We start from the raw sequence: 12911 nt of genomic DNA, 5'->3' as shown, positions 1-12911 counted from the left end.
AAGGTGATTTGGAACAGTCAGCATGGATTAAGAATTAAAAATAATGCTTAACCAACCTGTTAGCCTCTTACAATGAAGTGACTGGCCTGTTATTTTAAGGAAGCATAGTGGATGTCACTTGTCTTTGGTAAGGCTTTTGATATTGTCTCTCATAACATCATAGAATCATAGTATTATAGAATGATTTGGGTTGGAAGGGACCTTAAAGATTATCTAGTTCCAACCTCTCTGGCAAGGGCAGGGACACCTCCCACTAGAGTAGGTTGCTTAAAGCCCGTCCAACCTGGCCATGAGCACTTCCAGGGATGGGGCAGACGCAGCTTCTCTGGGCAACCTGTGCCAGTGTCCCTTCACCCTCATAGTAAATGACTTCTTCCTAATATCTAATCTAAATCTACCCTATTCTCCGCCCAGTCTGTGTTTGTGTTTGGGATTGCCCTAACCCAGGTGAAGGACCTTGCACCTCACAGAAAAACTGACAATAGAGATATGAAGATAGACATGCTAGATATGTGGTCTGTGAGGTGAACTACTAAACTGCTTAGCTCAAAAGGTTGTGGCACAAAGTACCAGTTGGAAGTCAGTCACTCAGGGTATATCTCAGGGGGTGGTAGCAGGGCCAATACTGTTTAACATGTGCATTAAAGACCTGGACAATGGGACAGAGTGCACCTTCAACAAGTTCACAGATTATACAAAACTGGGAAGAAAGGTTGATGGGCCAGAAAAATGTGCAGCCATCCAGAAAAACCTGGACAGGCTGAGGAAATGGGTTGACAGGAACTTCAAGAATCTCAATAAAGTGAAGTGCTGAGCCCTGAACCTTCAGAAATAACCCACAGGCCTCATACATCCTGGGGAGCAATTTTCAATTTTTCAGCACCAAGTGGGTGCTGGTGAGTTCAGCAATTTGAACACGAGCCTTTAAAGCAATGAAGTCCAACAGCTTTTTGAGTTGCATTAGGAAGAATATTGCCAGCACATCAAGGGAAGTGATCCTTCCTCTCTACTACTCAGTCCTAGTGAGAGGCACCTGAAGTGCTGAGTCCAGTCCTGGGCTTCCCAGTATGGAGACATGGACTTACCAGAGTTTGGTGAAGGGACACAAAGATGGTGAACAGACTAGAGTATCTGTTGTATAAAGAAAGGCTTAGAGTATTTTGTATTTTTCATATTTTTCAGGGACAGTTTTGTATGGCGAAGAGAAGGTTCAGAGGTTTATACCCATAAATATCTGATGCTGTGGGGTAAGGATGACAGATCCTCAGGTCAGCTGGGGCTTAACCTCTCTTAACAGTAATGACACGTACTCTAAAGAAAGAAAGAAACAAACAAACAAATAAAACCTTTGACTTTTCTTACAATATACCTCCTGTAGAGGCAAAGAGGTTTTTAAGTTTCTTAAAACTGTGTAAATATTTTTCTTTAAAGTGCTGGCTTTAGAAAGCCACCTTATAGGATATTTTTGTTACTAAATGTAGTTGCTTTTCCTCTTTTCTGTCAAAAGTGTTTTTCATGCAATAGGCAAGAAATACAAATTTTTTAGCAAAAAATTTTCAAATACTTTAGTTAATCCAAAACCACAGTTATTTTTTGTATATATTGTTGTCACTTCTGCATATTTTCTTGAGAATTCACATCTACGAGTACCAAGAATTCTTCTTTTCATTTCCACTGGCATAGGCCTGCAGATGGAAAAATAAATACAGCACAAACCTGTTAAGACTTTGTAGTTTATTAGTCCTACTTTTAGTTGTAAGCAGAAACAGACAGATAGATAATGCAGGGCAATACGTACTGGGTAGTATGTTCACAAATAAGCCTGTTCCCCTGTCTATCTGGTGTTTATGACAGCTGAAAGAAAGGGATTGTAGTGATAGGAAAAGAAGTAATGGGTTCAGACTTAAATGGGGGAAGTTCAGGTTAGATCTAAAGAAGAAGTTCTTTACTGTGAGGAAGGTGAGGCACTGGAACAGGTTGCCCAAAGAAGGGGTAAATGCTTCATCCCTGGCAGTGTTCAAGGCCAGGTTGGACAGAGCCTTGGGTGACAGGGTTTAGTGTGAAGTGTCCCTGCCCATGGCAGGGGGGGGTGGAGCTAGATGATCTTAAGATCCTTTCCAGCTCTACTATTGTATGATTCTATGAAAGACGCAAGCTGCATCACAGTTATGATAAGAGAATAAGCTGTGATACATTCTTTATTAGCTCTTTCCCAGCTATTTGATTTCTGGGTGGGAAAAAAAAAAAAAAAAAAAAAAAAAAAATAAGCGAAAAGATGAAGTTAATCTTTGGCAACAGACCAGTAGGTCTGGCCAACCTTTCTGCATTTTTCCCCTGAAAATGTCGAAGCACAAAAGCAAATTTGGTAAGCATTTGTGCTTTCTGTCCTCCCTAGCAGCTCTGACCTCCCAGTGCTTGATGAGAGCTGGCACAGAACACCCGGAAAATGCTTGGGCTGGGGTTCTTCCATGTGAAAACCCATGTGTCACCTCTCCACCCTTCACCCACAGTGTGGCCAGTGTCATCTGCAGCCACTGGAGCCAGAAGCAAAACTTCAAACATCCTAAGGTGTACTGCACCAGTCACAAATAAAGCAAAACAAGGCGATATAAGCAATCCCCAAATCATCTCTGCTACTGATATTTCTTCCAAACTGAATTTAAGTCCCTCTGATTTTTCTACATGTTTCCTGACAAGTTCACCTCCCTGTATACCACAAATAACTTGACACTTGCCAGCAAATGAAACTGCCCAGGTTTGAGTTGTCAATGGTGTTGGCATGAGCTATGGCATACACTGCTTTAATGTTCCAACATCCACAGCTTCAGGAATAACATCTGCTCAGAGTTAACAAAATGTTTGCTAAAACTACAGCTTTTATGTTGTTTGCTGGTGATTATTCCCTTACTTTTGAGCAGGCGAATGGTGTTTTTATGGTTTTATTTTCATGCAAATGCCTGTGACTGAGGCAGAAAGTTATTAATCCATGCTTAGATGCAACATGCCTAAGCTCCTCAAAGCATAATAATTATAGCAGTGATAGCAATATTATTCTTCCTTTAGGAAAGTAAGTGCTATTGGATTTTCACATTTAGATTTTATTCTATAATAAGTGTATACTTCACACAAGGTAAATAATCAAATTGCGCTTGTGGAGTGCTGCTTCTCTGCTGGGGGAAATTAAGCATTTCCCCCTGTTATAGCTCTGGACATGTCATGGGTAAAGTTTAGGTGAAGTTTCCAAGAAAACTAATTTACCAGGCTGAACAGCCTAAGTTTTTACACTGTAACAGCAAAATGACATGAAGGACAGTGTCCTCTCTTTCTCCTACCTGTGTGTTCAAAGCTTAAATTAACACTGCTTGGAGTTACCCAAGTTACACCACTGGGGAGTCACTAGGTCCTTAATGAAGAGGTCTGTTTTTCCAGAGCTCACATTCAAAATATTTGCGACCTCTCCTCTCTCAATTAGGTGATCTCATTTCTCCTGGTTTGAAGGAGTTGAGATTTCAGCATTTTTTTCAAGGTCAAAGCAGATTTCTGTGGCACATAGTATGGTAACGAAAGCAACAGCCATCATTTGCATTTCCCAAGGGTAACAGAGCTGAACTAAGAGAACCCACTTCCAACAAAAGCCTTGCAGGGAAAAAAGTGAAACTGTGCTAGCATTCAGGTTCCCATGTCTCCCCAGACCATAGGCAGTTCATAATTGATGCTTAAAAAACATAATGCACACACAAGAGGTACTGAGTAGAAGTAGGCATACGGTTACAAATTATTCAGTGAATTTTTGACAAATTCACTCTGGAAAGGAGAAACTTGTTTTTGACTCGTCAACTTGCAGAGACTGAAGGTGCCTATTACAAAGTAATGCAGAAAGCCTGCTGAGCAGTCAGAATTTGGATCCACTCCTTTAACCACGGTAGTTGTACTTTTACTTGACACTTCAATACAATTCCTGTAACATAGGCTTTGCTCTCCTCATAAAATTGCCATCTTTTAGAATAAAAAGCAAACAAAACCCAAACCGAACAACAACAACAAAAGTGCCTGCAATAATAGCACAAAGAAACGTTTTTGAACAGTTTGTCTTGTCGGCTGTATCAACAAAACAATATTAGATCCATAATTACTAGTCTGATGCTCAGGATACTCACATTTGCTAGTTTCCAATAACACAGTTTCTATTTTATATATGTTGTCTTGTTCTATTAGTAAATTTATTACCTCAGTGCAAAAAGATGGTGTTATAAAAGTCCATCTACTAGAATTATTAAAGGTAAAATAATGATATTTGTAAGATCCATAGCTTCTATCATTATATATAAAAATACTATATATATATAGAAAGCATGATTCAAAGCCATGCCCAAGCATGTACAGAATAGACATTAGGAAACATTTTTTTATTGGGAGGCTGGTCAAACCCTGGAACAGGCTTCCCAGAGGGGTGGTCGATTCCTCATGTCTGTCCATGTTGAAGAGGCTAAGAAGATGCTTCAGCTCTTGGTCCTGAAGTGTTCAGGCAGTTGGACCAAACGTCTTTTTTAGGACCCTTCAAATGGACTGTTCTGTTTTAAAGGACAGCCATTCTTGCAGGAGGTTGTAACTGAAGAGGTGAGAAGAGGGTTCTGGTGATGGTTGCTGCCTCTCTATGCCTCTGTGAGTTCAGAGCAGAGGGTGGCAGCACCGCCCCAGCACCCAAGGCTGGCTCTGGCATAAGCAAGCAGGCAGGCTCCCTGCTCCTGGTGAGAGGATGGGGTTTGGCATATTGCTTCACTGAGCCCTGGGTGGCAGGGGCTTTGCCCCGTGGGATGGACCTGCCAGGCTGCCCTCACTCTGCAGAGAGGTGTTGAAGCTCAGGGAGGGTGAACTGCTGATGCAATTTGTCATGAGCACTATACACTTTTTGTATAAGTAGCAGAGAAGCATACTCCACAACTGGTGTTACATGTCTGCTCTCACCAAAAACTTAAATTCCATTCTGTGGAAACAAAGTGGATTGTGATGTTGTGTCCTGTTTAAATGCTCTGGTAAAAGCCTCTTCTCTACAGAGCCCTGGTAAATGCTAGGCATGGATGTGTTGGAGTGGATCCAGAGGAGGGACACAAAAAGGATGAGTGGAGCACTGTCCTAAGAAGAAAGGGTGAGAGTTGGGGTTGTTCAGCCTGGAGAAGGCTCCAGGGAGACCTTATTGCAGACTTTCAATACTTACAGGGTCTCATAAGAAAGATGGAGACAGACTTTTTAATAGGGCCTGTAGGAACAGAACAAGGGTTAATGGTTTTAAAGATTTAGCCAAGATATAAGGAAGAGATTTTTTTATGATGAAGCTGTTGAGAAACTGGCACAGGCTGCCCAGAGAGGTGGTAGTTGGCCATCCCTGGAAACATTCAAGATCAGGTTGCACTGGTCTCTTCATAACCTAATCTAGTTGAAGATGACCCTCCTTATGGAAATGGGGGTTTGACTAGGTGACCTTTAAAGATTCTTTTCAACTCAAACTGCTGTATGATTCTATGCTGATGGGAAAGGTTATTTCTCCAGAAAGTCCAGGCTCTGACTCCTGTATGACAGATCTATTGCTTTCCCATCTGCAGTGCTGGTTATCACCAGACATGATGTGGGATTGGCAGGAGAAGCCAAGTCTTGTCTTTGCAGGCCAGCTGCCCCTTGCCCCTGGCCTGAGCTGGGGTGGAAGGGAAATGGACTTCCTAAGAGCTGTGAGGGATTGGTTTGACTTGAGTGACCTTGCATGCTGGTGCAGCTCCAGGAGTAGTCCCAGGATGGCCTTTTGCTGGGTTTCACAAGCGTACGTACTGGTGCCAGCAGCCTTTGAGTTTCATCTGCTGGAACCAAACCCTTCTCTGTCCCCAAAGGCAACTCCCTGCCCTGGGTATAGAGACAGCTACTGTGGTACTGTAGAGACAGGAGACAAGGCAACTTGAAGAGATCTATTTTTGAGAAGAACAATGTATTGCTACCTAATCCTGTACTAATGTATTTCTACCTCTATGGTGCTTACTTGCTACCTATGATCTCTGCCATTTCTAGTCTAGCCAGCACTGAGGTTGAAGCTGTGGAGCACAGAACAGAGACAAGCCAGCACAAAGGACCTGCACAGCAGCTAAACTGGGCTGCCCAGATGAAAATGTGGGGAATCCCATGGCTAGTGTTGAAGGACTGTTTGGAGAGAAAGTGTGTCACAGTAGGGTGAAGCTGTGGATGGAGCAAGAGCAGCCCCCCGGACACATGCAGGGCTGTGGGTGCAGTGCCATTTTGGTGGGTATGGATCAGCACTGTCTGTCTGGGTGGCTGCATCAGCCTCTGGCTCACCTGGTGTGGAACTGGTAGCTGCAGATATCTGGGTGCTGTTCGCCTCTGTGGCACCTTCCGCTGACTGAGCACCAGGTTGTTGGTTTCTTTTGCAGTTTCCCCTCATCCTGGGGCCCAGAGAAGATGCAGCGGGGACTCTCTCTCTTTTGCCAGCACTTTCTGTAAATATCTTTAAGAGGTTGGGGTAGTCTCTCTTAAAAAAGGGGTTGTAGTAGAAGAACAGCTACAAAATGTGAAGGAGACGAGTTAGTTGCCATCATTGAAAGACAGAGGTCCAATAAATAAACATCTGCATCAGAAAAGACAAATTAAAAAGGACTTTCTGGGGCATTTTAAGTATCAAATTTCAGCTGAAGTAAAGATTAAGATAGAATTTTGTTAAGCAATAGGCCCTTGTCTTTTCAGCATTTAGGAGCAGAGAAGTGTAGGGTTTTCAAAAGCCCAAAGCCCAGTGGAGAAACGAAAACACACTAATTTTCAGGCATCTTAGTGTGAAATGGATATGTTGGGAATAATGCTGATGCTACCATGTTTCTTGTCAGCATTCAGAAGATGCCACAAGATTACTTAAATGGCTGGTGCAAGCACAAAACCAGCATGATATAATGGGACTATCTTTATGTTTCATAGATTTAAAGGAACAGAAATAACCACAGTGTCTTTTGCTCATAATTTCTGCTCTTCTGAAATTCTGCTTTGGGAATTCTTGAAAATGACCCATGAGACAAAATCAGACATTTTCTCCCATCCCCATCTCCTCCCTTTTCAAGGCTTATTTTATCTGAACATGAACCTCTCTCCCTAAAATGTTCCAAGGGTACTTTAGTGTGTAAACAGACATACCTTGCCCTGGCAAGACCCTGCTTCTGCTAACTCTTGCAGCTCCTCAATGGAAGTGGTTATTAGAGAATCCCCTTCCATTCTGCAGAAGCCATGGAGATTAAGCTGGAGAATGAAGCCGCTCATGGACTTGGTTTCAAAAATCTTCTGGGGTCCACTTCTTCCCAGCACTTCCTTTCTGAAGAGCTTTTCTGCAATGACAATGCAGTTTCCATCATCAGCCCACCAGACTGATTTGAAGTGATGGCTTCCAACTGTCTTCCAGAGGCGCATGAGGAAAGAGCGGGCTGAAGAAGGGTTGGTTTTAGCAGAGATATCTGAGAAACAAGATTGCATGATGGGGATCCAGGATTTATCAGGCAAAACTTGAAGGTCATTTTCTTTTGTGAGGGGTCTTGTGGCAGCACCTGAACGTGCTCCCATATCACCTCCTGGATGGTTGTTAGAAGCTGAGGCCTCCCACCAAGCTGGCTCTTCCCAGTCAGAAGACAAGGATGTTTCTAGTGAAGATATTTCCATTGAAACTTGTTTTTTCACAGCTTGGCTGCAATTTCGAGCCAGGGCTCTTTCCCTGATCAGCCAGGCTCAGTCCTGCCAGGCAGCAGAATGAAGAGCTGTGGCTCCAGCTGCCTTGAAATTTCACCAGCGTCACAGTTGATGCCTGTGCTACAGATGACATCACAGTGTAGCAGCCACCTCCTGATTTGGAGAAAACTCCAGGAACAAACTTGCAACAAAGTTTTCACTCTGACAAGAAGGTATTCTTTATTGCAGCACCGGGAGACACGGGGGTAACTGCTCCTAACATGTGTCCTGGTATTGCTATACAAGCCATCCTTATATAGTCCCTGTGCATACATACATGTTCATGAGGCTACGTATGGATTACATCATTTTCCAGAGAGTTCCCCGCATGCGTACAGAATTGTGGTGGTGGTCTTGAGGGTCGTTTACTTCTTCCAACAATCTTCATAACTTCTGGAAGCCTTTGAAGCACGCGCAGTAGATGCTCATACCAGTTTAATTGGTTCGTTAAGCACCAGAGACATAACAATCCTCCTATCCTCCTACTTACCAGTTAGTTTAACTGTAGCCCATCCTGGACACCTGCAGTTCCCAGATACTCCTTATCCCTGTGTCCTGTTCTTCTAGACTGTTTTTCTTAAAACTAGGACAACTATAATGATTTATCTTGTGAGAATTCTCAGTATGTTCTCTAGCTGTACTCTATTTATTTTTCCTCTATGTATCATGTACCTCAGTAATTTTCCATTGCTACTGTTACAAAGCCATCAAACTTAACATTACTTAAAACTATAAAGGTTTCTATATTCCATTTTGTGATTTTGTGTCCCTTTGTCTCAAATTCCCCCGTTTTTCTGTCCTTTTGCAAATTCTTTTGCAACATTTTATATTTTACTATTACCATCAATAGTCTTTTGAAATAATTTCCCATTTCTACTTGTTGCTTCATTTCATTCCTTTTCCAATCTTCATAATTTATCACAGACCGTTTACAACACCAGAGGGAACATTGTATCATAGCACAACTAATCAATATTTAAATAATTAACACCAATATTCCTGCAACCAGTTGCCTGAACCAGAAGAGATTGGGTAACCATGAAGTTAACTTTTTCCATATTTCTTCAAAACCCCAGGAGGTGTTGTCCGTGGCCATTTCATGAAATATCTTAGTTTGTTTCCAAATTTCCTCCAGATCTGTTTCAATTCTGCTGCTTTAGTCTGTATAGGAACAACAACTTTCATTGATTATGGAAGAACCACCTCTTTGTGATGCCAGTAACATGTTTGGAGCCACTCGGTTTTGTAATATCACCTTAGATAGGCTAGTTATCTCTTGTTGCTCTGCCTGGATTATATCAATGTTTTTACTTTCCATTTCCTCTATGGTTGCTGAGATATCTACAATTGCCTTCTCTAATTCACTTACTGCCAAAAATGGAATTAGCCCTCTTACAAAACTATGAAATGAGGTGTGCTGTTTAATAATAGGGTTAAACCCTCACTTAATTCGTTTAGCAAAACTTCTAATCCAGGTCCCAGAAGGGTACCTGTTGATAATAGTAAAATTGGGTATTAAAGCACCTAAGGTGCATGCCCCCTTCCAGGTGGGGTTAGAATCTTATAAGCATTTTTTCCACATAACCAATACCATCCTTTCCCTTTAGGAACGGGCCACCACTGAACTACAATACCATCTATATTAATTGTATGATTGCAATTTGAATGGCGACCTACATCTGTGGCATTTAAACAAGCATAATCTCCTACCCTGGTTCCTGGTGTAATACATCTTTGTGCACAGGTGTAGTATTTTTACCTGGGTTAGGATTAACTATTCCAAATGTTAACCTTTCCTTTGAATACAGATTGCTAGTTGTCATGGTTTAACCCCAGCCAGACAGCTTGTTCACCCACTCCGACCCCCCCCCCTCCCCCCCCCCTTCTTGCCCTCCCCTTACTCCTGGAGGGACAGAGATGAGAATCAGAAAGAATGCAACTCCCACGGGTTGAGATAAGAACAGTTTAGTAACTAAGGTATAACACAAATCACTACTGCTACCACCAATAATAATAATGATAAAGAAATAACAAGGGAAGAGAATACAACTGCTCATCACCAGGCGACCGATAACTCGCCTCCCCCCAGCCCAAGCACCGACCAATACCTCCTCCAACCCTGCAGTCCACTCTCCCTTCCGGGTAACTCCCAGGTACATCCTGGGCATGGCGTGCTGTGGTATGGAATACCTCTTTGGTCAGTTTGAGGCAGGTGTCCTGTCTCTGCTTCCTCCCGGCTTCCCCTCCTCCCTGGCAGAGCATGAGGCTCACAGAGTCCTTGGCCAAACCAAAACATCATTTTTATCAGCTCTGCTCCCAGGCCGAAAGTCAAAACACAGCACTGCACCAGCTACCAAGAAGGAAAAAAAATGACTGCTACTGCTGAACCCAGGACACTAGTGTTCACCCATAAATTTGTCCATGAGACAGTGTTAGGAATTGGAACTTCAATTAATGGGAGATCCAGGCTTTCTCCTGATTTAGGCAACTGTGCACACACCCAACAGTCACTATGATCAAAACATTAGTAACATTCTGCATTAATTTCAGGTATAAGTTCTGGTCCCAAGCTTGTATGCCCGTTATCATATGAGTCCAAATTATGACCGATGCAATTTCATATGCAAGGGTACTGAAGGTTTGATCCACCGTGTCTTCTTTGGCTCTGGTGCTTTCTTTATTCCTGAATAATATATCCAAGCAGGTTGTTCCTTTATCTTCACTGCTGTAAAGGTGGTCAGTAATACCTGGTATAGTCCACTCCACTTCTCCTGTAGAGGATCTCCTGAAAAATTCTTAACATAAACCCAGTCTCCAGATCTGAAAGGGTGAATCAGATAACCCAAACCTCTTGCTCTTGTCCCTACTATTCTCTTATTTATCTCCTCCAATAGTTTTCCCAGATTGATCAGAAGCTGTCAGAGATAGTCTTCCCCCACTTCCTGAAGACATTCTCCTTTGAACTGGGACTGATATGGTCTTCCATACAAAATTTCAAATGGGCTAACCTCTTCTTTTGACTGAGGTTTAGTTTGAATTCTTAATAGAGCCAGTGGTAAACCTTGATACCAATGTAAATTCATTTCCTGACATATTTTACTAATCTGTTTTTTGATCAGATGAACCATCTTTTCTACTTGCCCACTGGCCTGAGGCCTGTGTGGAACATGTAGTTGCCAATCAGTTTCTAATTTTTGCTAATTTCTTGTAACAATTTTGCACTAAAGTGCAAGCCTCGGTCAGAAGAAATTGCCTCTGGTACCCCAAATGAGCTTATTATCTCATTAAATAATATTTTAATCACTTGTTTTGCATTGTTTATTCTACAAGGGAATGCTTCTGACCAGCCTGAAAAAGTATTTGTTAACACCAATAAATATCGATAACCTCCTTTTCTTGTTAATTCAGAAAAAATCTATTTGCCAGTGCTGTCCCAGATAACTTTCTCTTCCAGTTGTCCCAGTTTGATTTTTATTTTCAGTCTTAGGTTTATTCTTCAGACATAACTGACACTGTTTTGTCACTAATTGAACTGTGGTGTATAGATTCCTTCCTACAATTTGTCTAAATATTTATGCAAACAGTTGCTATCCCAATGAGTTTTATTATGTTCTTCCTGAGCTAACATCCAGACCTGGTTATAGGGGATTACAATTTGCCCATCAGGTATTTAAGCCCAACCCTCTTTATTTTCCTGTCCCTTTAGATCCTCAATCAGTTTTCTATCCTCTTTTGAATACCTAGGTTTAGATTTTTCAATTGTTAGTTTGCCATCAGGGATTAAGAACATGATTTGAAATTGTTCAGCTGCTTGTTTGGCTTCAAAACCGGCCAAATTATGTCCAATTTCCTGATCAGAGCCACCTTGCTGATGTCCTTTGCAGTACATAATAGCTACTTCTTCAGGTAGCTGAACAGCTTCCAGCAATTGTAGAATTTCTGTAGCATGTTTAATCTGTTTCCCTTGAGTTTCAAAAGTCCACGCTCTTTCCAGGTAGCACCATGTGCATGGACCACACCAAATGCATATTTAGAATCAGTCCAAATATTTATCCTTTTACCTTTAGCCAATTCCAGGGCTCTCGTTAATGCTGTTATTTCTGCCTTCTGGGCAGAGGTGTTCGCAGGTAAAGGTTTAGCTTCTATTACCTGTGAAGTGGTGGTAATGGCATATCCTGCCTTTTGTTCACCATTTTTCATGAAGCTACTACCATCAGTAAACTAAGAATCAGCATTTTCCAGAGGTTTTTCTTTCAGGTCTGGTTGTCTCAAATATACAGTCTCTATGGTGGTCAAGTAGTCGTGTGTTAGCGGTTCTGCAGATTGTTCCTGCAAAAAGGATGCTGGATTCACAATGTCCTGTTCCACAAGGGTGGCCTGGTATTTAAAAAAAACGTGAAGGAGATAACCAGTGGGCTCCTTTCTGCTCCAGGACTGCTGATGCCACATGGACACTAGCACAGTAATCTTTTGTCCCAAGGTGAATTTGCGAGCCTCTTCAATATTCATGATAACTGCTGCCACAGCCCTTAGGCATCTGGGCCATCCTTTGCTCGCTTCATCCAGCTGTTTTGAAAAATATGCCACTGCCCTTCTGTAGGGTCCTAGTTTCTGAGCAAGGACACCCCAAAGCTATTCCCTGGTTTTTCGTAAGAATACAGGCAAAAGGATTTAGTCACATCCAGAAGTCACAGAGCTGCAGTTCTTATTAGCTCTGTTTTTAAATTTCTAAAAACCCCCTCTGCTGTATCAGTCCATTCTAAAGAGGGAGAGTTTCCTTTCAACAGTTCATATAGTGGTCTTACCAGAACACCATAATCATGGATCCAAAGTCTGCACCATCCAGTCATTCCCAGGGATGTCCGGAGTTCCTTGACGGTCGACGGTCATAGAGTCTTGCAAATGGCTTCTTTTCTAGAAGTTCCAAGTTCTCTCTGTCCTCCTGTTATTTCATATTCTAGGTACGAAACTTGAGTTTGGGTTAGTTGGGCCTTGTTTGGATACCTGATAACCATTCAGTCCCAGAAAATTGAATAATTCCATTGTCCACTGGATACATTCTTCCTTTGTTACTGTAGCAATTAACAGGTCATGCACATACTGTAACAGAGTCCCCGTCTGAGTAGGTGGCTTCCATGATTCTAGTTCTC

The 12911-nt window shown here is 42.1% G+C and overlaps 1 protein-coding gene across 1 annotated transcript; it reads right to left on the bottom strand.

Annotated features, from left to right (window-relative positions):
- Nucleotides 1–1584: 1584 nt before the first annotated feature.
- On the bottom strand, nucleotides 1585–7825 carry LOC133214651 (heat shock transcription factor, Y-linked-like). The gene is made up of 3 exons (XM_061357745.1): nucleotides 7180–7825; nucleotides 6337–6559; nucleotides 1585–1685 (listed from the first exon to the last, which is right to left on the bottom strand). The coding sequence occupies exons 1-3, from the start codon at nucleotides 7693–7695 to the stop codon at nucleotides 1666–1668; spliced, it is 759 nt and encodes a 252-aa protein (XP_061213729.1). The 5' UTR covers nucleotides 7696–7825; the 3' UTR covers nucleotides 1585–1665.
- Between the last annotated feature and the right edge of the window lie 5086 nt (nucleotides 7826–12911).

This window comes from Neopsephotus bourkii, unplaced genomic scaffold (assembly GCF_033783945.1).
Source record: "Neopsephotus bourkii isolate Nb327-2 ecotype Australia unplaced genomic scaffold, CSIRO-AGI_Nbou_v1 NB_919, whole genome shotgun sequence".
Taxonomy (NCBI): domain Eukaryota; kingdom Metazoa; phylum Chordata; class Aves; order Psittaciformes; family Psittacidae; genus Neopsephotus; species Neopsephotus bourkii.
This window is presented reverse-complemented; position numbering and strand designations above follow the sequence as displayed.

Coding starts and splice junctions, on each gene's coding strand:
- LOC133214651 (XM_061357745.1), bottom strand. CDS start 7,695: ATGGAAATATCTTCACTAGAAACATCCTTGTCTTCTGACTGGGAAGAG. Junction 6,560..7,179: donor CAGGGTCTTGCCAGGGCAAG/GTATGTCTGTTT, acceptor CACATTTTGTAG/CTGTTCTTCTACTACAACCC. Junction 1,686..6,336: donor AGCTACCAGTTCCACACCAG/GTGAGCCAGAGG, acceptor TTCCATCTGCAG/GCCTATGCCAGTGGAAATGA.